Source organism: Tachyglossus aculeatus, chromosome X1 (assembly GCF_015852505.1).
Source record: "Tachyglossus aculeatus isolate mTacAcu1 chromosome X1, mTacAcu1.pri, whole genome shotgun sequence".
NCBI lineage: Eukaryota > Metazoa > Chordata > Mammalia > Monotremata > Tachyglossidae > Tachyglossus > Tachyglossus aculeatus.
In genome coordinates, this window is record NC_052101.1 from 110,413,091 (window position 1) to 110,437,894 (window position 24,804).

General features: G+C 47.7%; 1 protein-coding gene across 1 annotated transcript in view; it reads right to left on the reverse strand.

The window, feature by feature from the left end:
• The window catches only part of MLLT1 (MLLT1 super elongation complex subunit), a 71,060-nt gene extending 46,618 nt beyond the window's left edge, over positions 1-24,442 (reverse strand). Inside the window, exons 1-3 of the mRNA XM_038772960.1 lie at positions 24,365-24,442; positions 18,853-19,033; positions 13,590-13,672 (exon numbers count right to left, since the gene is read on the reverse strand). Coding sequence (XP_038628888.1) covers positions 13,590-13,672; positions 18,853-19,033; positions 24,365-24,376 — 276 coding nt within the window. The 5' untranslated portion in view covers positions 24,377-24,442. The remainder of the gene's footprint in view (positions 1-13,589; positions 13,673-18,852; positions 19,034-24,364) is intronic.
• Positions 24,443-24,804: the final 362 nt, after the last annotated feature.

A 24,804-nucleotide genomic window follows, 5' to 3' on the forward strand; every position in this document is an offset into this window, starting at 1 on the left:
TGCGAGGCGTTCTCAATGTGACCCGAACATCCACGGGTACAATCTCACTGCCAGCAGCTTCGAACCGGAGGACAGCACTACATATTTCTGTCTCGAGTGCTTGCATCAGAGGTGTGTGACAAAAATACCACAAGAGATAAAATAAACCCAAGAGATTAAAATCCTGGATGCAAGAGCAAGGAAATGGAAGCTGCTTCTTGACTCGATAAAAGAAGCAGCTCCAAGACACATGCTGTGGGCATTGCAGAGTACCAACAGAAAAAGTTTTGGGGTCCCCGGGGGCAGGGGGTGGTCCATGGTAGCCTCAGGGGACCTGATCCAAAGAAAACAGGGCTAAAGCAGGATGGGCCCCTAACCGGGGACTCCGGGGAGCTGGTGGGATTCCAGGGTGACTGCAGGATCCCAATGGGCTCCTGGCAGAGGATGGTGGGGCCTGGTTCTGCCCATTGGCCCTGGTGGGGGGGGGGGGGGGGAGAACGGGACACCCGGACCATTCAGCTCCTCAGGGGGTGGCAGCCCTGAACCAGGCGGGAGTCAGGCTTTGTCCGGACATCCATCTCCACTGACCCAGAAGGTCCTGAGATGCCCCAAAGGCAGTTTAGGGTTGAAGAGGGTTCCTGGGGGCAGGGGTAGAAGAAGGTGAAGGGGGGGGGGGGGAGGGGTGTCACTGAGATACCTACGTCCTATCAATGGTAAGAGGGCAGAAAATAATTCAATTCCTTTAGGACTTAGATCCTGTGGTTGCTTTATTAACTGCCCCCATCAGGAGGCGGAGCCTTGTGGAAAGAGCACGGGACTGGATATCAGGAGGCCAGGTTCTAGTTCCAGCTCTGCCAATGGCCTGCTATGTGACCTTAGGCAGGTCACAACCTTTCCAGGCCTCAGCTGGCTTTTCTGTATACTGGGTTTAAGATAGATTCATAACGGACAAGGACTGTGTCCCATCAGATGACCTTGTCGCTACCCCAGTGTCTGGCACACAGTACACGCTGAATAAATGCATGAAGAAGAAGAAGAAAAAGAAGAAGAGGAGTTATTATGTAACCCACTACTTAGCCACTCTCCCCCAGCCACCACCGCCTTCACTGGCAACTTTGGATCTGCATTCCCCCACGCCTTCTTCTTGCTGGATGGCTGCCTCACTAACAGTCAGCCTGATATAAGCAGACTGTTTTGAGGGGAGTGGCCCACTACTAGGATGATAAATGTTTCCATTGGAAAGTTGAGATAATAGCAGAATGAAGGAAGGCAAGAGCTCCTTCTTCTGGAAAAAAACAAAGTTCCCTGCGTCTGTTAAGATATGCCTCCCTCTCTCCTGGGCCTGCCTTCCCTTTTGGGCCCAAGCCATTAACTGCTCACCTGCTGCAAAACCCCGCGCGGGGGGGGGGGGCATTTCCGAAGGAAGGGCCGAACTACAAATCGACACTGCATTCCCTGCCTTCTCCAACGGGGAAGTGAAATTCTCTTAAGTTAAGCTTCGGAGTCGGTGATATGATGTAAGTTTTCTCCGCTTGCCAGAGTCAGGGATGTGTGGTGCTTCCACTCTGTGTGCAGGCTGCTGGGACTGTGGCTTCAAAGGAAGCTTTCCACCCACCTTTGGCCCGACCACATTACTTAGCAGACTTTTAGACTGTGAGCCCACTGTTGGGTAGGGACTGTCTCCATATGTTGCCGACTTGTACTTCCCAAGCGCTTAGTACAGTGCTCTGCACACAGTAAGCGCTCAATAAATACGATTGATTGATTGATTAGCAGAGCTCCTCCCCGGTCTCTAGTAGGGTCACCGGCCGGACCTGGTCGGAACACACTCATCTCGTTTCCCTTTAGCTACAAGGTGCCAGCTAATTGGCCCGAAAAATCAAACAGAATGCATAATACTCTCCATCATGCAGATCAGGACTGCATTGGGAAAATTCTTCATTTCATAATTACTAGCATTGTAAATGTGGATAGGTCATTCAGACCCGCAACAGAAAAATTCTTATTAGAGCATACCCCAAACCATTCACACTACAAGATGCCTTTACAAACACCCCATTCCTATCACATTCTACCAAAAAAAAATTAAAACCTTTTAAGGCCAGAGTCTTGGTTAACCGGCTAGCCACTCGACCCCAGGGGACTCAGACCTTATTCAAAAAGCTGCGGACTCAATAAAGGGTAGGGGGGAAGGTGGGGAGAGACCCTCACTTCTGCCGACCAGTTCAAAACTTCCAAAGTAGAAGCCTAATGATGCATGTTATTTGAGATAGGTGGTCCTAATTGAGACTTTTAATAAGTACCACAAAAATCAAAAGCTATTGTGAAATAGAAGCGTGGTCTAATGGATACAGAACACAGACTTGGGAGTCAGAAGGACCAGGGTTCTTGTCCCAGATCTCCCACTTGCCTGCTGTGTGACTTTGGGCAAGTCATTTCACTTCTCTGTGCCCCTTGGTGACCTCATCTGGAAAATGGGAATTAAAACTGAGAGCCCTGTGTGGGACAGGGACTGTGTCCAAACTGATTAATTTGTATCTACTCCAGAGCTTAGTACAGTGTCTGGCAATCAGTAAGTGCTTAAATACCACTAAAATATGTATATTTTTTCCTGATCTTGTCCAAGTGCCTCTATAAAGCCACATTCTCCTGTAGGAACACATATGCTTCAGGAATCTCAAATCAAACAATACTTTTCTAAGGATTAAAAACCAAACCAAACCAAAAAAAAGAAAAACAAAAACAAAAACCAGGGGGCACAATTAGGAAACATTCATACTGGCTTGTCACAACTATATGGCACTTTGACCTTTACCCAAGTCTATTCACACAATGTCCCTTCTGTTCTGGGCCATTAGTTAGTTTTTAAAAAGCAACTGCAATCTATGGGTAAGACCATTCTCACTCAGCTGCATAAAACCAGCCAATTGTCCACTCATCACATAGCAACCGCCAGAAGCTAGCACTCTGGAAGGAAAGAGAGACTAAAAGCTTTAGTTAAGGAGTGGGCCTGCCCCTCTTCTGAACTTCAAATTCCCCTTTCGCCTTTAGAGGTTACATGGGGAAACACGCACCAAATCAACAACCTCAGGACAACCTGGCTTTCTAGGGGTGAAGGAGAGGGGAAGAGAAAACAGTTTATGGGCAATGACCCTTTTATGGTAGAGTCAAGGAGTCACTCTTAATTGGGGAGATTTAAGTTCCCATTTAATAAATTAGCCCAACCCAGCTCGAATGCAATTTCATTTGAAGGAGAAGGAAAGTGGCATCATTCTGGCTCAGTTCCGAGTTTCAGACATTGACAGGGTGAGCCTCTTCAATCATGTGTCATTCATTTTTTTAAGTGAGGAAATCTGCTCTCCATCTCCCGGTCACTTTCCAGTTTTGCTCTTTATCTGGTTCATAGTTTCTCAGTAGGATTCTCTTCACGCTCATTGTATGTCGGGGTGGGGACTGCATTTCACTGGGGGCTCTGGAATCTTCTGGGTGGGGACTGCTGGAGATTTGTGGGTCCTCTGAACAGCTATTATCTAGTGGCTTTACTCCTTTCCCCTTCACTACCATTTAGGGTGGCCAGTCACCCAGCTTTATGCCGGGCTGTCCCCATTTGGTACAAAAACAGTAACAGGCGCCGACATGTCGGGGGTGGGGGGAGTGTACACACATATATATATATATTTTTTTTTCAGTGCTGCGCCTTCTTCCCCCTTGGCTCCTGCTATCTGGTTCTGCAGGCTGAATGGGGCCCCCGTGTTCACAGGGATCTGAAAGGGGAGCACCTGAGGTAGGTTGTCCTGAGGAAACGCTCTGGGTCTGGGAAAATTTTTCGGCAGACTTCTGCAAAAGATGGCACCCATATAACGTCATCACATTACCCTGACTGCCATCATCTAACGTCAATTGCGTCTCAGGGTTCTTTTTGTTTGTTCTTTTGAGTGCCCTTGCTGGGCACTCCACTATCACTGGGCATGCCCAAATCAACGGACAGGGATTCCACCGTTGTTAATAATACACAGATTGCTCTTCACTTTGAGATAGACCGTACTGGGGAAAACTGTTCTTTGGGGGAGAAAGGAGACAGGCAGTCTTAGATGTGTGATTCTTTTGTTTTCAAAAACAAATTTTCACCCGTTCTTAGCCACCTCAGACTTCCCCAATCCTTTCTATTTTTGCTCACTTTGCAACTCTAGGAACTCATTAAGCGTTTTGTTTAGAAAAAATAGCTCCATGCAATTTCCATTTTTTCCCCAACTTTAAAGAAGCAGTGCCAGTGAAAATGCCATGCCACTAAATTCTGCTTTCACCAGAAGAGCTGATCTGAGTTCACGCAGTTCATTCATTCCCTCATCTGTAAAATGGGGATTGAGACTGTGAGCCCCACGTGGGACAACCTGATCACCTTGTAGCCTCCCCAGCGCTTAGAACAGTGCTTTGCACATAGTAAGCGCTTAATAAATGCCATCATTATTATGAATTTATTTATTTATTTATTTTACTTGTACATATCTATCCTATTTATTTTATTTCGTTAGTATGTTTGGTTTTGTTCTCTGTCTCCCCCTTTTAGACTGTGAGCCCACTGTTGGGTAGGGACTGTCTCTATATGTTGCCAATTTGTACTTCCCAAGCGCTTAGTACAGTGCTCTGCACATAGTAAGCGCTCAATAAATACGATTGATGATGATGATTCATTCATATTTATTGAGCGCTTACCGCGTGCAGAGCACTGTACTAAGCGCTTGGGAGGGTATGACAATAAACAGACACATTCCCTGCCCACAACGAGCTTACAGTCTAGATTGGGGGAGACAGACATCAATCCAGAAAAATAAAGTTACAGGTATGAACGTAAGTGCTGTGGGGCTGGAGGTGGGGGGGAACAGCAAAGGGAGCAAGTCAGGGCAATGCAGAAGGCAGTGGGAGATGAGGAAAGGTGGGGGTTAGTCTGGGAAGGCCTCTTGGAGGAGGTGTGCCTTCAGTAGGGCTTTGAAGCGGGGGAGAGTGATTGTCTGGCCCATTTGGGGAGGGAGGGCGTTCCAGGCCAGAGGCAAGACGTGGGCTAGGGGTCCACGGCAAGACCGAAGCATGGTGTGAAGGTTAGCACTAGAGGAGTGAAGTGTGCAGGCTGGGTTGTAGAAAGAGAGAAGTGAGGTGAGGTAGGAGGGGGTAAGGTGGTGGTGGAGTGCTTTAAAGCCAATGGTGAGGAGTTTTTGTTTGATGCGGAGGTGGATGGGCAAACACTGGAGTTTTTTGAGGAGTGGTGTGAGGTGTCCTAAATGGTTTTTGTAGAAAAATGATCCAGGCAGCAGAGTGAAGAATGGACTGGAGTGGGGAGAGACAGAAGGCTGGGTGGTCAGCAAGGAGGCTGATGCAGTAATCCAGGTGGGATAGGATGAGTGACTGTATTAACGTGGTAGCACTTTGAATGGAGAGGAAAGGACGGAATTTAGCTACGTTGGGAAGGTGGGACCGACGGATTTATTGATGGACTGAAATATGTGGGTTGAATGACAGAGAGGAGTAAAAGAAAACACCAAAGTCACGGGCTTGTGAGACAGGAAGGATGGTGGTGCCGACTACAGTGATGGGAAAGTCAGGGGGAGGACAGGGTTTGGGTGGGAAGATACAGAGCTCTGTTTTGGACATGTTAAGTCCAAAACAGTTATGGCTATCCCTTCAGCTTAGGCCATGCAGTCTTCTCCCTAGCAGCTCAGAAATTCCAGGACTCCAAAAATAGTCTAACTTCCAAGTAGTCCCAAGACCAAACCTGGGTCTTTTCTCTTCCAACAAATTTGACAAGAGCCACAGCCCAAATACACGGAATGATTGCAAGCTCCCCGGAGTCCAATTCATTCTTGGAGACACAGGAGGATATTCTTTTGCCTCATTACCACTTCCCCTCCAAAACCACTTCAATGAGTTCAGTACTTTAAGAGGGCCCAGTTTTTTGCACTGAAATCCTATTTCCTGGCCCGTCTGGAAATGAATCAGTAAATTAGTCTAGTAAATCAATAGGAGAAAAATGGTACACCACCTTTCCGCCTAAGCACTTCAATGCCAAAATATCGATGACAACTATGTTGCCTATTAGTATTTTTTCATGCCAATCCCTTCCTTATAGCAAATCATACAGAAGGAAAACTGTCTCCGAGTCCTCTAGCTATCAATGAAGCGGTTGCTTTGAGACACTATTGATTCATGCTAAAACTACAGCAGGCTCTTGAAATAAACAGAAAAGGAGATATTTCTCTCCACCAATTCTTATTTGCCTCAGAACACTCCTCATTTAGATGCCAGATTTGGGAGTTTTTTTATTTGGTCCCCATCTTTAAAGAGGCAATCAAAACCACCAAGAAGCAGCGTGGTCTAGTCGAAAAAGCCCAGGCTTGGGAGGCAGAGGGCCTGGGTTCTAATCCCAGCTTTGCACTGGTTGGCTGTGACCTTGGTCAAGTCACTTAGCTTCTCTGTGCCTAGGTAACCTCATCTGTAAAATGGGGATTAAATCCTACTCCCTCCTAGACTATGCGACTCATGTGGGACAGGGACTGTGTCCAACCTGATTATTTTGTCTCTATCCCAGCACTTAGTACAGTGCTTGACAAATAGTAAGCACTTAAATAGGTACCATTAAAAAACAAACAAAAAAACAACAACTAAGTATTTCTTTCTGCCCCCTCCCAAGCCAATCAGGCGGGTTCCATGTAACTTTACGCCTCTGTTCCTTCAGCCATTTTCTCCTCTGTCCAAAACTGACCAATCTTCCATGGCCTAGTTGCAATCTTTCAGCCACCAGCCACTTTCCAGTTGCTTATTACAATTTATTACCCCCCCACCCAACACACACACACACACACACACACTTTCTCATGACTGTTTTACTTGTACATATTTATTCTATTTATTTTATTTTGTTAATATGTTTTGTTGCGTTGTCTGTCTCCCCCTTCTAGACTGTGAGCCAACTGTTGGGTAGGGACCATCTCTATATGTTGCCAACTTGTACTTCCCAAGCGCTTAGTACAGTGCTCTGCACACAGTAAGCACTCAATAAATACGATTGAATGAATGAATGACTGCTCCTTCCCCACCACGTTTGCCCATAACCTGGTCTCCTTTGTCTTCGCAAACCTGATGAATGTATATGGGGCTCTGCAGACATGGAATGGGGGCAAAGTTGGTTCTTGCTGCCAGATCGTTCATGTTTCTTCTAGAACTAGGCCGTTCAGGCTTTCTTTCAAAAGGATTTGAGGCAAGCAGGATATGCTTGTCTTGTCTTATGCCGTCGAGTCATCTTTGACCTATAGTGATTCCATGGACACATCTCTCCCTGACTTTGCCTCAAAATCATCTTCAGCAGCATTTACTGAATGCCTGAGATATGTAGAAAGCTGAAACAGGGTCTTGGACACTGAAATAGGGGATTGGAGAAAGAAAAGTTGACCATTTTCCCCAAAAACACTTACATCTAAGTTTTTCTTCAGAATTTATTTTTGTAAACTTTTATACCATAAATTAGCACCATTTTCTCTTGTTTCATCCAGAAACTTGCAATTTACTCTTCCTGCTGTTATTGGTGGAAAATGTCATGGGGCGGCACAGATTTTGGCATCCAGCACAAAGGATGCGAGCTATGAGGACATGATTTTTACTCCCACACATTTTTCCATATGAAAAACTTTAAAGGCTCCCTAAGATAAATCTTAGTTTCTAACCTGAAATCTCTACAGTCCATGCCAAACATTTGATTTTCAGGAAAACTGGATTATTTTTGGAGTTTGTCACCTCAATCATTCTACCAAGAGGCAGTCCAAATATGCTAGTGTTGAGTTGCAGAAAGGACCTTTACATTTCAGATGGAATACAAATTTTAAGCCTGTGAGGTGCTAGCTATGTGAATCTTTATTGTTAAATACAGAAATGCCAGAACCACACCTGGTCTAGCAGCACTCCAGAGAAGCAGTATGGCCTACTGGAAAGAGCATGGGCCCGGGAGCCAGAGGACTTGGGTTCTAATCCCAGCTCCGCCAATTGCTTGCTGTGTGATCTTGGGCCAATCACAACCTCTCTGTGCCTGTTTCCTCAACTGTAAAACGGGGATTAAGAATTTTTTTTCCTCTTCTATTTAGACTGTGAGCCCCATGTTAACGTCTATCTACCCCAGGGCCTAGAACAGTGCTGGACACATAGTAAGTGCTTGACACCTTGGCGTTGGGATAGAGACAAGATAATTAGGTTGGACACAGTCCCCATCCCATATGGGGCTCATGGTCTAGGAGGGAGTAGGATTTAATCCCCATTTATGAGGCTACCTAGGCACAGAGAAGTTAAGTGACTTGCCCAAGTAACCAAGACCATGATGATACTAACAATAATTTCTTAAGCACTTACTATGTGCCAGGCACTGTAGGAAGCACTGGGGAAGATACAAGTCAATCAGGTTAGACAAAGTCACTGCCCCACATGGGGCTCACTCTAATTCCACATTTCACAGATGACACAACTGAGGTTCAGAGAAGTTAGCAGCAGACAAGCGGTGGATCCGGGATTAGAACTCAAGTCCTTCCGACTGCCAGGCCCCTGTTCTATCCACTAGGCCATGCTGCTCTCTGCTTCAGCATCGTTGGGATGCTAACAGATTAATCATGCTGTTGTAAGGCAAATTCAAGTTTGAGGCCAGAACTGTTTCTCACAGTCAACGCATCCTTTTTATTTATGGTGATACTTGTTAAATGATCGCCTCTATGCCGTTTTAGTGTATTTCACCAAGACTAGTTGGGGGCGGGGGGAATTTGGCCCAATGAGATGGGAACTGAACTGTAGAAACCCCGTAATATCCAAACTATCGTCATCATCAATGGTTTTTAGTGAGCGCTAGCTATGTGCAGAGCACTACACTAAGCACTTGGGAGCGTACAATACAATGCCTGATGACTTACATAAAGGACAGTAACGAGAAATGATCGGGAATGTCTTTCCCTGGAAATTTCTGCACTGCACCAAAGTCACTGCAAATATGGAACCAAAGCATGGTTTTTGCTTGTAGATGAGGAAACAAATGGAATTTAGACGTACACCGACTTGCAGGGACACGCCAGAAGTGCAAGGCCTAAAGGGAAATGTTTGCGCTTGATTACATTTCGGCCCAATGCAAACCGACGTGCAGGCAAGGAGGGTCGAAAGTGGCAATTCAGTGGGAATGTTGGAGCTGTGCTAAATTTAGACAAAATACAAAGTGATAATCAGGGCCTAAAGGGACACCTCAATGACAACGTTTGTACTTGACTGAATGCAGGCATACAAATGCAACAGCAGAACAAAAACATGACCTTTGATTTGCAGGAAACAGATGGCTTGTAGGAAGAAAGTTTATATTTGAGACTGTTTTGTGAATGGCTGGTATTTCTCAGGCAGAGGAATGATTTCTTGCAGGCCCCTTGAGTACAGACTGTTCATTATCATGAATAATGATAACGGTGGTATTAAGCACTTACTGTGTGCCGAGCACTGTACTAAGTGCTAGGATACATATGGATCATCAGGTTAGACAGTCTGTCCCACATGGGGCTCACAGCCTAAGATGTGTGCGGTTCAAATATGTTTCCACTGTAGAGCCTTTTCTGTGAATCTGCATGGTGCCCTTTCTATAGGTTCCTCAACATGAGAGAGAGCAATAATAGGTGTCCTGTGTACAGCATGATGGACTCTAGAGATTGCTCAACCTCTGTTTTATCTTCATGTCTGACAACCCAGTATAGGATATTTCATAACATTTATTTCAAATTTCTTTCCCCCACATATCAGCCTCATTTATAGCTGTTTGAGAGTTCTTTGGGGCCAAACAATCTTCTTTATTTTTTGTGGGCATGCAGTTTAGTCTCAAAAGGATTAAGAAATCCATTGCCAGTTGATCTCCCCCATCTACACACACTTACTTTTACCCACCCAAGAACCTAGGCGATCACAGGACCAATACCCTCCATTTATTAAATCAACAGACTGCTCCCACCCCGCACTTTTCCCCTTTCCAGTCCAGCTTTGTCACTACCACACCACCCAAAGAAGAGTCACGTAGTTTTCCATCAAGCCCCTCACTGCCAAGTTTTTTGTTGTTTATTTTTAATGGTATCTGCTAAGTGCTTACTGTGTGCCCGGCAATGTTCTAATCACTGGGGTAGATACAAGCTAATCAGGTTGGACACAGTCCATGTCCCACATGGGGCCCGGTCTCAATCCCCATTTTACAGATGAGGGAACTGAGGCACAGAGACGTGAAGTGACTTGCCCAAGGTCACACGGCAGCCATGATTCCCAGACCCGTGCTTTATCCACTACGCCACGCTACTTCTCCAAGTTCAAGAGCCTACTATCCATCTTTGTTTTTAATGATATCTGTTACACATCGGTGTGTCAAACACTGTTCTAAGCGCTGGGGTAGGTACAAGTTAATTAGGTCAAACACAGTCCCTGTCCCTCACAGGGCTCACAGCCTAAGTAGGAGGGAGAACAGGTAGTTAATCTCCATTTTATAGCTGAGGAAACTGAGGCACAGAGAAGTTAAATGACTTGCTCAAGGTCACTCAGCAGGCAAGTGGTGGAGCTAGAATTAGAACCCAGGTCCTCGGACTCCCAGTTCCATGCTCTTTCCATTATGCCACGCTGCTTCTCCCGACTCATTCCAGTCGGTTCTTCATGCCCTTTGACTCCAATGACCAACCACCTCCTTCCTCAAAATCCTTTCCAATTTATGTCAGGAGCAAATTTCTCTCTGGTGTCCCCTAGTCTTTGATTCTCCTTTCTGCATCGGTTAGTGGTTCTTTCTTTTAATCCCTTCCATGCCCAAGTGCCTTCGTCCTAGATATGGTTTTTCTTTCTTCTCCACACACACTCAAGACAACTTCTGTCTCTTCCTTTGGCCCTCTCACCTACATGCATAAGATTGCCAATCCAAGCTCCACCTTCCCCATCCATTCCAAGAGAGAACTTCAAGCTCTAAGCACCTCAGACTTACCCAGGCTCTAGGTTTCTCTTCACCCACCTCCCTGCCTAAAATGTTCCCCACCAAAAGCTCTTAATTCCTTAGAGATATCAATCAATCGTAGTTACTGAGTGCTTGCTGTGTGCAGAGCACTGCATTACGCACTTGGAAGAGTACAATATAACAGAGGTTGGTGGACACATTCCCTGCCCACAATGAGCTGACAGCCTAGAGGATGTCAAATTCAAACTACAGACCATACACTGCATTTCTTCTTGGCTTTCCATCAGTCTGTGCCTCCCTTATCTCTCATAATTCTGCTCGCCAACTTCACTGTCATCAAGTGAGCAGTCAGTCAGATCCCTCTGGTTCCTTCCCATCTCTATGGGTCTTCTCGGAGCCGTACGCCAGGAAGAGCTACACATTTCCTATCCACCTCCCCTGCCCTCGTTCAAAACCCAACAGTGCCACCCACCTCTCCTCCAACTCCCAGGTAAACTTAGAAAAGTTAAAAGAGAGGGGGAAAAATAGGACCCCAGATGATGTCTGTAGCTGAACAGTCCAGCTGAAACCATATGCTGGGAAAGTCATAGGGCACAGGGGGCAACGAGGAGCCCATGGCCATAACATTGGTACCAATGGGGTGGCCAAGGCTCGGGTTGTCCCCAGCCCACCACACTCTAGGATTTCAGAAAAGCTTTGGGAGGCTGGGGACCACTACAGATGACCCTGGCATTGCAAAATCAGAGACATTTTGACACACCCTTTATTCTTTTTAATGAGGAGAGCAGGGATGCCATTTTTTCATTCTGAGCATGGGGGCAAACTTAAGGGTCGAGTTTGGAGGGTGTGGAGCTTTGGAGGCGGGACGGGGGAGGAGGAAATGGAGGGAGTGGGAGGCGGGAAGCAAGGGAATCAAAGTGGGAGGAAGAGAAGGGAAGGAAGAGAAAGCAAAAGGTGGCAAACGAGGAGCGTCTCCTCCGCCGCCGCCTCACCTCTGGCCCTCCCTGGACACCGGGGCCTAATACAAGGAGTTCTCTTTGCCCACGCTCAACTGTGGGCCCCACAGGACCACCTGAGCTCTGTCGCCAAGGCTCCAGACTCCCAACCCCTGCTCACTTCCAGCTCGGGAGGCAGAAACCGTGGCCTGCCCACAGCCCCCGTCCCTTTTTGCCGCAAGAGTCCCAGTCCCAGAAGTGTCTGTTTCTGACATCTACAGACAAAAGTGAAAAAAAGATACTACTTCCCCAGAGTGCCTTAGAAAAGACATAGAAGCCCCTGGTTATGCTGTTTGGAATCATATATGCCACGGTCTCACCACATGCCCTGTGTGGTCCTTTCTAAAGATGCTGTTCACACTCCTCACACCCCCTTGGCAAAGCTGCATTATGATGACTTGAGATGGTCACAACAGGCCACCTGAACTGCACTAAAACCATTTTTCAACAGGCAACAGCAGGCAGCCCAGGGACTATGGCATATGCTCAGCATGGCCACAATAGCGTACTTAAATTTAATGGAAGTCGCCTTATGAAGTGTGTGTGTGTGTGTGTGTGTGTGTGTGTGTGTGTGTGTGTGTGTTTTGGGGGGCGGGAGGGGAGAAGAGAGGCTCCTTGACCCCACAACCTCCACATTATAAAGGGTTCTTACTGAACAATAAAAACAAAAGGGCTCGGAATTTTCTGAAAATATTTAAGCATACGGTGCAAAAGCTACTTAAAACTAATAGCATGAAAGAAGAAAGGTCTACCCATCATGCATTAAGTCTGTTTACCCCTGTAAAATAAACAATGAACAGGCAATTAGAGGCTCTATTTCAACAGGGCCAAACCCCCACTAATTACAAAAGGCCCACCTAGAACAGAATATGAAATGTCATCATTAGAAAAAGGCTTCTGGGTTCCCGAGAGATGCTTCAGCCAAGAGGTGTCAAGGGTTATACTGCAGGAGTACGATCCAGAGACCCAACCAAAATCTAGAAACCCTCTTTGGGCTGAAAAGCCAAGCCATCCGAGGACTTGAGACCAAACATAAAACGATCGGCCCCAGGACTTCTCAAAAAGAGTCAACAGAAAAGCCTTTTCCATTTGAAACATGACTCTCTTCTAAACAATGCAGTGTGGTACTACAGGACTCAGCTCATTTCCATATATGCTTTCAAATCATGTGGTCGCTAATGAAATGCATAGCTGCAGAAATAGGCCTAAAATTCAGCTGGCTGGGATTTAATTGCAATTTGCCTTGCAAGAAATATCTGTGCACCAGTTCCCATCATTCATTAGCATTTAAAACACATTTTAGCACTCTCCTTTGTGCCCAAATTCATGCAGAATGTGTATTCAAAGTGTTAAATCAGCCTGTCAAGGTGCCCTGATGGTGAATTACATCACTCTGCCGCCCTCGTCGATGCCACCCTCACCTTCTGCAGGCATGCCAAGATGCTTCCCCTCAGAAGTCCGGCAGAAAGCTGGCGGACTTTTAAAGAGTCAATTCCGAGAGACGAGATCGATTTTCTAAAGTAAGTAATCAGAAACAGAGACACCAAAGCCCCACGAGTCAGGTAACTCGAGAGTTGTTCTGTTGCGCGAGACTCGGCCATCTCGTGAGCAAAATGGTAGAGAGAGCAAGACTGTACCTTATTTTTGAAGTAGACTTCAATAGGCATAATGTAGCCAGCATAGCTTGATTCTTCTACTCTATAAGGGGGTTCCTTGCACACTGAAAGCAGCGAGAAACAGAAGACATGTTCATTTTCAGACATAATGCTACCTAACCCGAGCTCAGAGTGCTTTCCAGCAACAGGGATTCAATACCCTGCCTGAATAGAATCTCTGACCTGTTAATGATAAACAGTTTTAAAAGGTTGAGCTCTCTTTAGGCAGTGGTAAATCCACAGTTTCCTAAGGAAAAAAACGGATACATGAGTTGAAAGGGAAGCAAACATCCATGTTTGGGAAGCAGGGCCTTGGACATGAACTAAAACTAACAGGTTTAAAAAAAAAAAGTCAAAACATAAGGGGATGGCTTATCGTAAGAGTTCATCACCTCAGGTTTCCTATTTCTGGGGCCTTTCTGACAAAAGAAGTCAGTGCTGCAAATGCATTCGGCCTCCAGAAGACTGAATTCTATCTAGCTGGAGAGGTAGGAAGAAACGGGATAAACCCAAAGTTCCCTCATGGAACTCTGTAAAAGGAGTGACTTGATGCTCCGCCCACTTGCCTCCTCAAAAGACTTCAGTGTGTTCAGGCCCCAGGTAAACCTTCAAATATTCTGCCCTGGCCAATTCAGCGCCTTACAGGCCACAGCAGGCCCAGCACGGGCACGAGGACAAAACGCCGCTCAAAGAAAAAAGCGAAAGACGGAACAGTGGCTTGCCGGTTGGCCGAGCTCCCGCTGTCTTTCCAGTGGTCCAGCTTTACTTTAATAATTATGGTATTTAATGAGCACTTACTAACCATTCTTCCTGACCCCGGCATACAGGAGTTCAGAATAAGAGAGACCTGCCAGTCACGCTTTGGTCTGGACAGTGTGCTTCAAGTGAAAAGACCACACTCTTGAGGGGGGATTTGCCCGCTTGACATTTTCCCATCTATTGTTTTTTAAATCGCCAATTTTGCTCTGATCCCAGAATGAACTTTATATATTGCTAGAAAACAAACTATGCCAAAACATAAGGCAAATCGTTATTATTATTGTTATTAGTAACATTTGTTAAGCACTTAGAATACGCATGGCATTGTACTAAGCACTGGGGTAATTACAGGAAGCTCCCCACCTGGGGGCTCACAGTGTGAGTGGTTGAGGACTTATTCGTACAACAAAAAAGAAGGATATGGGAGGGAAGGGGGTGTCAGTGGGGCTGTGGAAAGAGCACAGGCCAGAGTCAGGAGACCTGGATTCTAGTCCACCACTTACCTACTGTGTGACCTTGGGCAACTCACTCAACCTCCCCGGGCCTGGGCTTCCTTGTTGGTAAAATAGGGACAAAACACCTGTCCTCTCTCCCTCAGACTGGGAACTCTATGTGGGACAGGGAACTGTGTCCAATCTGATGACCGTCCATCTACCCCAGTGCTTAGCACACAGTAAACTTTTAATAGATGCAATCACTATTTTCATAACCAAGTCGACGATGAAACCGGTTGAAAATGCAACTATCAAAAACATTCCCACTATAACACGCCGGTGAAAAGCTCCTTGGAAGAGGCAGTCTTCGGGTACCTCGTCCCTCCGGAGAAACTCCCATAATCTTGCCAATGTTCTAAAGATTGTACAAGGGGAGGGAGAGGTTGCTTATCTGCTGTGGGGTCAGGTAGCAGGATGGAGCCCACCCCGGTCATGAGTCCATCCCCGGCAGGCCCCGGACGGGACTCGCGTGGCCGCCTGGTCCAGAACTTCTGCCCACACTCCACTCCTGAGGAAGGGTGCGGCTGAAGCCATTTCCTCCCTTTACTGCTTCCTCGTCCAATCTCTCCAGGCTCAGGAGAGAGCAAAACTTTGGTGACTAGACACTACTCTGCTACCCTAATGGGAAGCAACTTGGAGCCCTTAACTCAGGAAATGATATTCATATAATCCAGGACATGTCCCTTAAGCGTAACAAATTTAAGGGATGGAGTAAATACATTAAAAACACACATCCATGCAACCACACCGGAACACAAAGACATTAATGATCCAGGAGTAAAACAGGTCAATAAAGGACAGGATGCAAATGGTCAGCAGCTCCCCCCTCTAGACTGTAAGCTCGTTGGGGGCAGGGAATGTGCCTGTTTACTGTTGTACTTTCCCAAGGGCTTGGTACAGTGCTTTACACACAGTAAGCTCTCAGTAAATACGACTGAATGAATGAATGAATGTAAGAGAAGAAGCAAGGCACAGTGGATACAGCATAGCCCTGGGAGTCAGAAGATCATGAGTGCTAATCCCGACTCCACCACTTGCTTGCTGTGAGACCTTGGGCAAGTCACTTCACTTCTCTGGGCCTCAGTTTCCTCAACCGTAAAATGGGGATTGAGACTGTGAGCCCCAAGTGGGACAGGGACAGTATCCACCCCGGCGCTCACTACAGTGCCTGGCACATAAGTAAGCGCTTAACAAATGCTATAATTATTACTATTATTACTTCTTCCTCCACAAGCCTACTCCCCGTCCTCACCACCACCACCACCCCGCCCCTACCCCGCCATGCCCCCGAGGAAAGGAGAGCTGCAGCCACCCTTTAAAGGCAGCCAGGGAACCAGCTGCATGGCACCAAGACAAGCTGGGTCCCGGATTCCCAGCCTGTGCCAGCGTCTACTGGGCAAAGAGAGTCTAGGCCAACTGCCAGAGGTATGAGTGTTCTGGGGCACTGATCCCTTCTCAAGTGGCTCTACTCCTTCCTGATTCTTCTTAAGGGGAAGAAATGGCACAGCAGTTTTGATTTTGGCACCAAACTGATGTGCAGAGCAGCGCAGGAGGCAGCCAAAGGATTCCTGCTCTAAGCCTTGAGAAATTCCAGTTTGAAGCTAGCTCCCTGAGCTGTGATCTCTGGGGAAATTTTACCGCCCATAGAGGAGTACAACTGCTCAACAATTGAGAAGCGGCGTGGCCTAGGGGAAAGAGTCTGGGCCTGAGAGTTAGAAGACCTGGATTCTAATTCCAGCTCTGCCACATGTGTTTGACCTCAGGCAAGTCACTTCACTTCTCTGCGCTTCAGTTACCTCATCTGTAAAATGGGAATTAAGAGGGTGAGCCCCATGTGAGATAGGGACTGTGTCCGACCGGATTAATGTATATCTACCCCAGCACTTAGAACAGTGCTTGGCACACAGTAAGCGCTTAACAGGTACCATTATTATTATTATTATTATGTCTACTGTGTGACCTTGGGTAAGTCACTTCATTTCTCTGTGCCTTGGTTCCCTTATCTGTACAACGGGGTTAAGACTGTGAGCCCCATGTGGGACTGACTGTAGCCAAACTGATTAGCCTGGATCTACACCAGTGCTTAGAACAGTGCCTGGCACATAACAAGCACTTAAATACCATAAAGAAAAAAACTATTTCAGCCTGCCAAAACCCAAGTAAGGTCACTCAACACAGGGCTCTAAGAGCAGGTTACATAGTAGAATACAAAGCCAAAAATGGGGGGGGGGGGGGGGGGGGGGCGGGGGGGCGGGGGGGGCGGGGGGGGAGTGGAGCGGCTCTGGGAACCAGGAGATCTGGGCCCTAGGTCTTCACATCCATGTCACCATAGGCTGTGCCCCTGACTGCCTATTGGCTTTTTTTAAAATGCTATTTATTAAGCACTATGTGCCACACACCGTGCTAAGCACTGCAGTAGATACAAGCTAATTAGGTTGGACACAGTCCTTGTCCCACATAGGTCTCACAATCTTAATCCCCATTTTGCATCTGAGGTGACAGGCACAGAGCAGAGAAGTGACTTGCCCAAGACCACACTGCAGACAAGCGGCAGAACCAGGATGAGAACCCAGGTCCTTCTGACTCCCAGACGTGGACTCTATCCACTAAGCCACGCTGCTTCTCTGCCTCCATGTCCCGAGGGGACACGACTGGCAGAGACAAGAAAGTGTGAGTGGCGCTACACAAACCACCAGCCCAATAATCAATTTCTCTGCACTGGTCCTCGGGCCTGAAGCCCCAGAGCCAAGGTGAGGCTCGTCACTGTTCTCAACTGGGGACTCCATCATCATCATCATTTTATAATTTGCCAGTGATTATCCAGGAACAACTTGAATGGAATCTCAACTCAAGCCAATAACTCTCAAGGCTGCCAGATCACTCCCAGAAATGCCAGTTTTGGAAAAGCAGGTACAATCAGTTCATAACTATTCCGCAATTCCTTTTCTAATCTGTGGCTTTTCCAAAAACGGTATGAGAAAATTTGGAGGGGTTTGGCAGCCTTGGATGACTTTAATCTCTTCCCACTGTTTGCACCCCCCCAATTCACACTTTTCTCATTTGCCTTTTAACAATTTCAAAGTTAAAAATTCTTAACACACACACACACACACACACACACACACACACACACACACACACACACACACACACACACACACACACACACACACACACCAAACAACAACAACAAAAAACCAAAACACCTCTGCTGGTGCAGTCAATATTTCCTCTTTGTCTTTGCCTGGAGAAGAAGGCATGCTCAAATGCACCAATTTAAAAGAAAAAAAATGAAAAAGATGAGAGGTTCCATCCTGCCTAATCTCCTGTGCACAGAGTGTGGGTTTTGTTGCCCTTTAGGAAACTATTTAAAAGCAAAGGAAAAAAAAAACACCGAGGGGACACATTTAATTTCCCAACGCCCCAAGCTGTACAAACCCACCAGTACTTTCCAGAACTTAGCTATTTATTTATACCCAACCTCGACACATGTGTAGATGTGTTTATTCAACTGTACAATTACTTATCTTGATCACTCCAGTTGTGAATCTTTTTATGTGTATCTTCCCCGTGAGAGGGTAAGCTCCTTGTGGGCAGGAAAAACGTGCACTGCACCCCGTGGGCACTCAGGAAGTAGTACTACTACTATGAGGCCACTTTTGTGCCAGAGGGACAAAGTGACCTAGGGGATAGAGCCCAGGCCTGAGTGTCAGAGAACCTGGGTTCTAATCCCAGCTCTGCCACTTGTCTGCTGTGTGACCTTGGGCAAGTCACTTCACTGGGCCTCAGTTTCCTCATCTGTAAAATGGGGATTAAGGGTGTGAGCCCTACGTGGGCAACTCAATTATCATGTATCTATCCCAGTGCTTAGTACAGTTCCTGGCACCTCGTAAGCGCTTCAAATACCATTCAGAAAGCAAGAAGAGGGTGGGGGGGGGTGGGGGAATTACTAGAGCCTGACTGGTTGCCTTCCAATAAAGCACACGACTCACCACGCTTGGGTTTAGGGAAGCTCTCATGCAGACGGAAGACCACCCTCTCCACAAAGTGCTGGATGTCGCATTGCTCTGGACCTCGGACAAACACCATCCAGTCATGAGTAAAGCCCTCGGTGGTGGGTTTCTTCCTCAGTTGGGCTCGGTGTCCCAGCTCCAGCTTCACCTGTACAGTGCACTAGAAGGAGAAGGAGGCATTTAACTGACACGGCAACCACAGGAACGCAACAGCAGCAGAGCTGAGCTCAGCTGCCACCCCAAAGAGTCATACTCCTAGTTTGCCTTCTGGGTACTTCACTAGTACCCATTATTATTTAACTGGCAGAGCCGGGATTTGAACCCATGACCTCTGACTCCAAAGCCCATGCTCTTTCCACTGAGCCACGCTCATCATCACTCTCATTCAGTCTACCAAAAAGTCACCCACAGGGAAAGAGAACGATCCTTGTTCAGCCATAAGCAACACTGTTCCACGCGCACAGTAGATGCTCATTAGACCCTACTGATTCATTATCTTGGTTAGCAATTAAAATATTGGCTCTAAGTTACATTTGCAAATTATTGATTACTGATTATAAAAGCAGCAAAAAACAAAGGGCAATTTATTTTCCTAAGCAAATTTGATGGTCGTTATTTAACACGAATCCCCAAATATTTTTACCGTTCGAATGACATCAGGTAAATACCTGGGCCGTAATCTCATTTGCCGATTCTTATTTGCAAGCGTATTAACTGTAGGCCTGAGAATTAACCATATTAACAAAATTACCATATTAAAATCACAAGCCCCACTCCCCTGTCCTCACGTCTAAAACGGGGATTAAGCTTGCTACAAAATTGCTAACAGGATTAGATTCAAAATAAATCTGCAGGATACTTTGAAATCCTTGGAGAGGGATGCTTCATAATAATACCATGTTATTTCAAACTATTACCCAATGAATCAACAAGTCCTTTCTCAGCATCCACAGGGGGCATAACTTTGTATTAAGTGCTAACAGTTGTGCCTCAACAGGCAATTTAACCGAAATGTTTAATTCTCCCAATCCTAAGAGGCAGTAGGAATAACGATTCATCGCTATTTTCAGTTGAGAAATGGCGGGGCTGAAAGGCAATGTGACCTATTGGGGGGAGGGGGCACAAGACACCTCGGCAAAGGGGCTCAAGATTTCCAAGTCTGCGTTCTTGAATCATACAATGTTTTCCTCCAAATTAAACACCAGGCGTGCTGCTGTTCTCCTCTTGAAATTTAACAAGGCAACTTTAAGAGCCTTATTTTCTCGAGTAGATTTCAGATCCGAGAAGCAGCGTGGCTCAGTGGAAAGAGCCCGGGCTTTGGAGTCAGAGGTCACGGGTTCAAACCCCGGCTCCGCCACTTGTCAGCTGTGTGACTTTGGGCAAGTCACAACTTCTCTGGGCCTCAGTTACCACATCTGTAAAATGGGGATTAAGACTGTGAGCGCCATGTGGGACAACCTGCTTACCCTGTATCCCCCCCAGCGCTTAGAACAGTGCTTTGCACACAGTAAGCGCTTAATAAATGCCATTATTATTATTATTATTATTCACTTTTCGGGAATGCCCTTCATACGATACACATACTGCGAAGGTGAATACGTGCAATCTAGTCAAAAGAGGGAAGGGGGAGTGGACAAAGCCCCAACGGAAAGGTTTTAAGACCACAGTAGGTAATCACTTCGTTGCTGAGCCCAGTATAATTCCAGCATCTCTCCGAGTTGGCCAATGTAGCACTGATCCGATCTACCTAGTGCTCCAGTCTTGACCTTGCTGCTTCGCCTTACAGCTAGAGGCAACACCACTGGCTGCTTGGGCAAAGCAAAAGCCCTGACAGATCAGTACCAGCCAGCTTGGGGGGGTGGGGAGGGGGCGTCATCTACGGCTTGCCCATTTTTGTTTGTTTTTAGGGGAAGGGAGGGGTGCACAGACCCTGAGGACTCCCACCCTGTAGCAAAAGGAGGTTAAGCCAATAGGGTGAAGTTTGGAACGATCTGAGAATTTCATTTATTCACGCTTCACCTTCCTTCCATTAACATGGACAAACTAGAAACGACTCGGATTGTGGCTTCTTGAAAGGGGAAGAGTGCTTAGTAGGTTCTTTCAAGATATCAATACTGTTTGGTGAAAGCAGTACTTCGGTCAGCTGATGATGCATCATGCTAAAAATCCAGTGACCACCACTTCCAATTAACTTCTCAAATCCATTTTCTAGAATGTATATGGATCATATTTTCAAAATAAGGTCAAGAGATACACATTGAGCCATTTTCCCTTCCCAAACTAGACTGGACTTCAGATGTCTTTAATGGTCAGGGATCAATAAAGGAGTGGAAAAAAAAAATCAAGGTTGGTCAGCAGGATACTTCAGGGGTAATTATAACCACGGTCAGCAGGCAGAATCTGAGTCAAAGGTAGCGCACGCAAAGGGCATGAGCATCTGACTAGAGGTATTGTGGTTTGCTATATTCAGTCAACATTTCTTGATTTCCGAATATGATAAGTGCTCCATCGCCACAGAGCAATCAAAAATAAAAGGAATCCCACACAAATGCAAATTCAGGACCAGCTCCATCCACTCTTACGGTGCTACTCTTCCTCATTCCACATGCTACTGGGAAGCAAAGAAACAATAAAACTGACCAAAGTGCTACTTAAAATACCCTAAAAAAACTCTTCGGGGCAGGATGGGTGGCAGCGTGAGTCCATTTTTGAATTAACAGGCCCATCTGCATTGTGCCGTGGGGAAAAACCGCTTCTAAGGGCCGTACCTCGACATTACAGCCGGGGGACAAAAGTAATCCGCTTCATTTCACAAAGGTTTACCCAGCTGTAGAGTTTCTGGCCAAAATGCCCTCCAAAGAAAAAACTGGGGCGAGGTTTGCCGCATTTCTTCCAGAAATGGGTTTCTTAATCTTGGATAAGGGCAAGTAAGCTTTTCCATAACTGGATCCTTATTGCTTAAGCAGAAAAACACCACCTGCCCCAACCCAATACCCACAGGGCGAGTCTTTAAGGACAAGTTTACCTAAAACATTTCCCATAGTTTTCTAATGGGGATTCCTTTCAACGGCTCCATTTTCCTCTGGGAGTTCACACGTTACCAACTGGTGTAATTATGCCTTGAATTTTTACAATGGCATCTAATTTCCTCCAATGCAACAATCCCCTCCCTTTGCAGGGAGGAATCAAAATCGGTTAGCTGGCTGGGATCAGGCTGGCCCAAAGCATTCGAGTGAAAGCTTCGATGGCCCTTTAGCGTGATTCCATACCTAACTCCTTCGAACTCTCCTCGCAGAACTTTGTACATGCGGGGACAATAATGGGACTATTCTGGGGAGTCATTCGGCCAGAACAATACATAATTGCAGGACTGAGGCACTTTCCCTTCCTGATATATGAATAAAGGTGGAAAGACACCTTCCCAGCAGACCAGAACCATGAGAGGAGTAAAGACCCCAACGCTACCAAGTTTATAGTGCTAAATCTCCCAAGCTTAGCCCCGGAGCTATCTATGACCTGCAAAAGATAACTGGTGGCCCGTGCCAAACTCGGGGGACCCCTTTCCCAGGCTCTGGTGTCGCTCCACTTTCTGCCCAACATTCCCAGGTCACTGATGGTGGGTGGGGGTGAAGGGACAACGAGGAGAAAAGCAACAGAAGAGGGCCCGCCTTAAAGGTATCCGCAACAACTTCACTTTGAAAACTGGCAGTGAATTAAAGACAATTAAAATCATGGCTTGCCTAGCAATTTCATACAACCTGATGCAGCCGCTCCAAAAAAATCTTAACGGAGTCCTCTAGTGTAGGGAAACAAAGTTATCGGCTAGGTGGGGGAAAGGAAAAAATGAACCTCCTGGGCCAGCAGTAACGGCAGCACCTCCCCGGGACAGAAAAGAACAATCATCTCTCATCGGCCGTTCATTTAAAGCTTAAAATAGAACAGAAGGAGGTAGCGGACATTCTCAAATGCTAAATCATGTGTCTGTAAGCTCGCTGTGGGCAGGGAATGTTCTACCGACTCTGCTGTACTGTCATAATAATAATCATGGTATTCGTTAAGCCTTTACTGTGTGCCAAGCACTGTTTCAAGCGCTGGCTACTCTCCCCATCGCTTAGTACAGAGCTCTGCACACAGTAAGCACTCTATAAATATCACCGATTGATTCTTAGGTAGCCCCTGCCTAGTAGCTCAGGCTTTTTTTTTCCATGGTATCTGTCGAGTGCTTACTATACGTCAAGCACTGTTCTAAGTGCTGGCGCAGATGCCAGACGATCCGATTTACGTTGCCATCTTGTACTTCCCAAGCGCTTAGTACAGTGCTCTGCACACAGTAAGCGCTCACTAAATACGATTGATTGATTGGTCAGACACAGTCCCCGTCCCCCACTGGGGCTCAAAGTCTAAGCGGGAACGCCAGCATCACTGGGGACCAGACGGAACTTCCAATCGACCCTCTCCCTTGGCGAGGGCTTTATCATCATCAACCGTACTTACTGAGCGCTTACTATGTGCAGTACAATGGCTTTATGGTAGCAATGGGGGTCCATCACACTGCACTTCAACGGGGCTACCGAGGTAATTTCCCCAAAGGATGAACCTGAGCGGAGGGCCTGAAACTGCAAGGAGTTGAGCGTCGGCTCTGCCACGTCCCGTTCATTCGAGTTCTTTGGAAAACCATCAATAGATCGCTCCCCAAAAGGCTGGGAAAACGCAATCTTTCTGGCTCACCTCTAACACAACTCCACACTCTAGCTCTCACGCGAAACCCCGCTGGCACTGCGGACACCTAACCTTAAGGGAGAGGACAACACACGTGGGCCCCCCCGCCCCCAGCCTGACTTTAAAGAGCCATTCTATTTCTTTTAGACTGTGAGCCCACTGTTGGGTAGGGCCTGTCTCTATATATTGCCGATCTGTACTTCCCAAGCGCTTAGTACAGCGCTCTGCACACAGTAAGCATTCAATAAATACGATTGATGATGATGAGGATTTCTCTGGGCCTGCCTCCAAAGCACAAAGCGACTCCTGCGAGCCGCGCCGGTGGCAGCAGGAGCCCGGATCAGCCATGAGGAGCAGCCTCCCCATCTCAACGCTCGCCACCGCACCTTAAACAATGCGCATCTGAAATTCCTCCGCTACTTTTTCGGCCGAAGCTCGGCCCACCCGCCGGGGCCCGGCTGGGGCTTCTGAGGCGGTCCCGGCAGGTAGCTGGCCTCGCTCCGAAACCGGGGGGGGGGGGGACCCGGGCGGAGGGGTGATGCGGCGGGGCCGGGCTACCGGTGGTCGCCCCCTGATCCCAGCCGAAGTCGGGGGGACTTTAGACAAAAAGCCCGGGGGGGAGACCCGGGTCCAGCTCGGGGGGAGACGACGCAACTTTCGGTCGGTTCCCAGCCCCATCGGCATCCCAGGCGGGGGGCCATGGCCGGGAGCGCCCCCCCCCCTCAGGCCCCGCCCCCGCCCGGGGCCCCTCACGGCGGGCGCCGCTCCTCACCTGATTGTCCATGGCTGGCGCGTGCCCCCCACCCCCCCGTGGCTCTCCTCACGGCGGCCGCTGTCGTTCCCGCTCCCGCTCCCCCACCCCCGGCCGCCCGCCAGCCCCGCGGAACCGGAAACCGACGCGACCCCGGTCGCGAACGGAGCGAAGGCGAAGGCGAAGGCGAAGCCGCCGCCGCCGCCGCCGCCGCCTCCTCGGCCCGCCCCCTTAGACTGACGGCCGGCGCGGCCAGTGAGCGGCGCGGACCAGCGCCTCTTGGGCGGGACTTCCGCCCGCAACGGGGGAACCCGACCGCGCTCGGACGGACGGGGCCGCCGGCCAATCAGCGAGCAGCTGGTGGGGCGGGGGCGGGGCCACCTTGGGCCCTGCTGGCGATGAGGGGGTGTGGGCAGCACGTGGAGGATGTGGCTGGTCTACCTGGGCCAAAACCCAGCCTT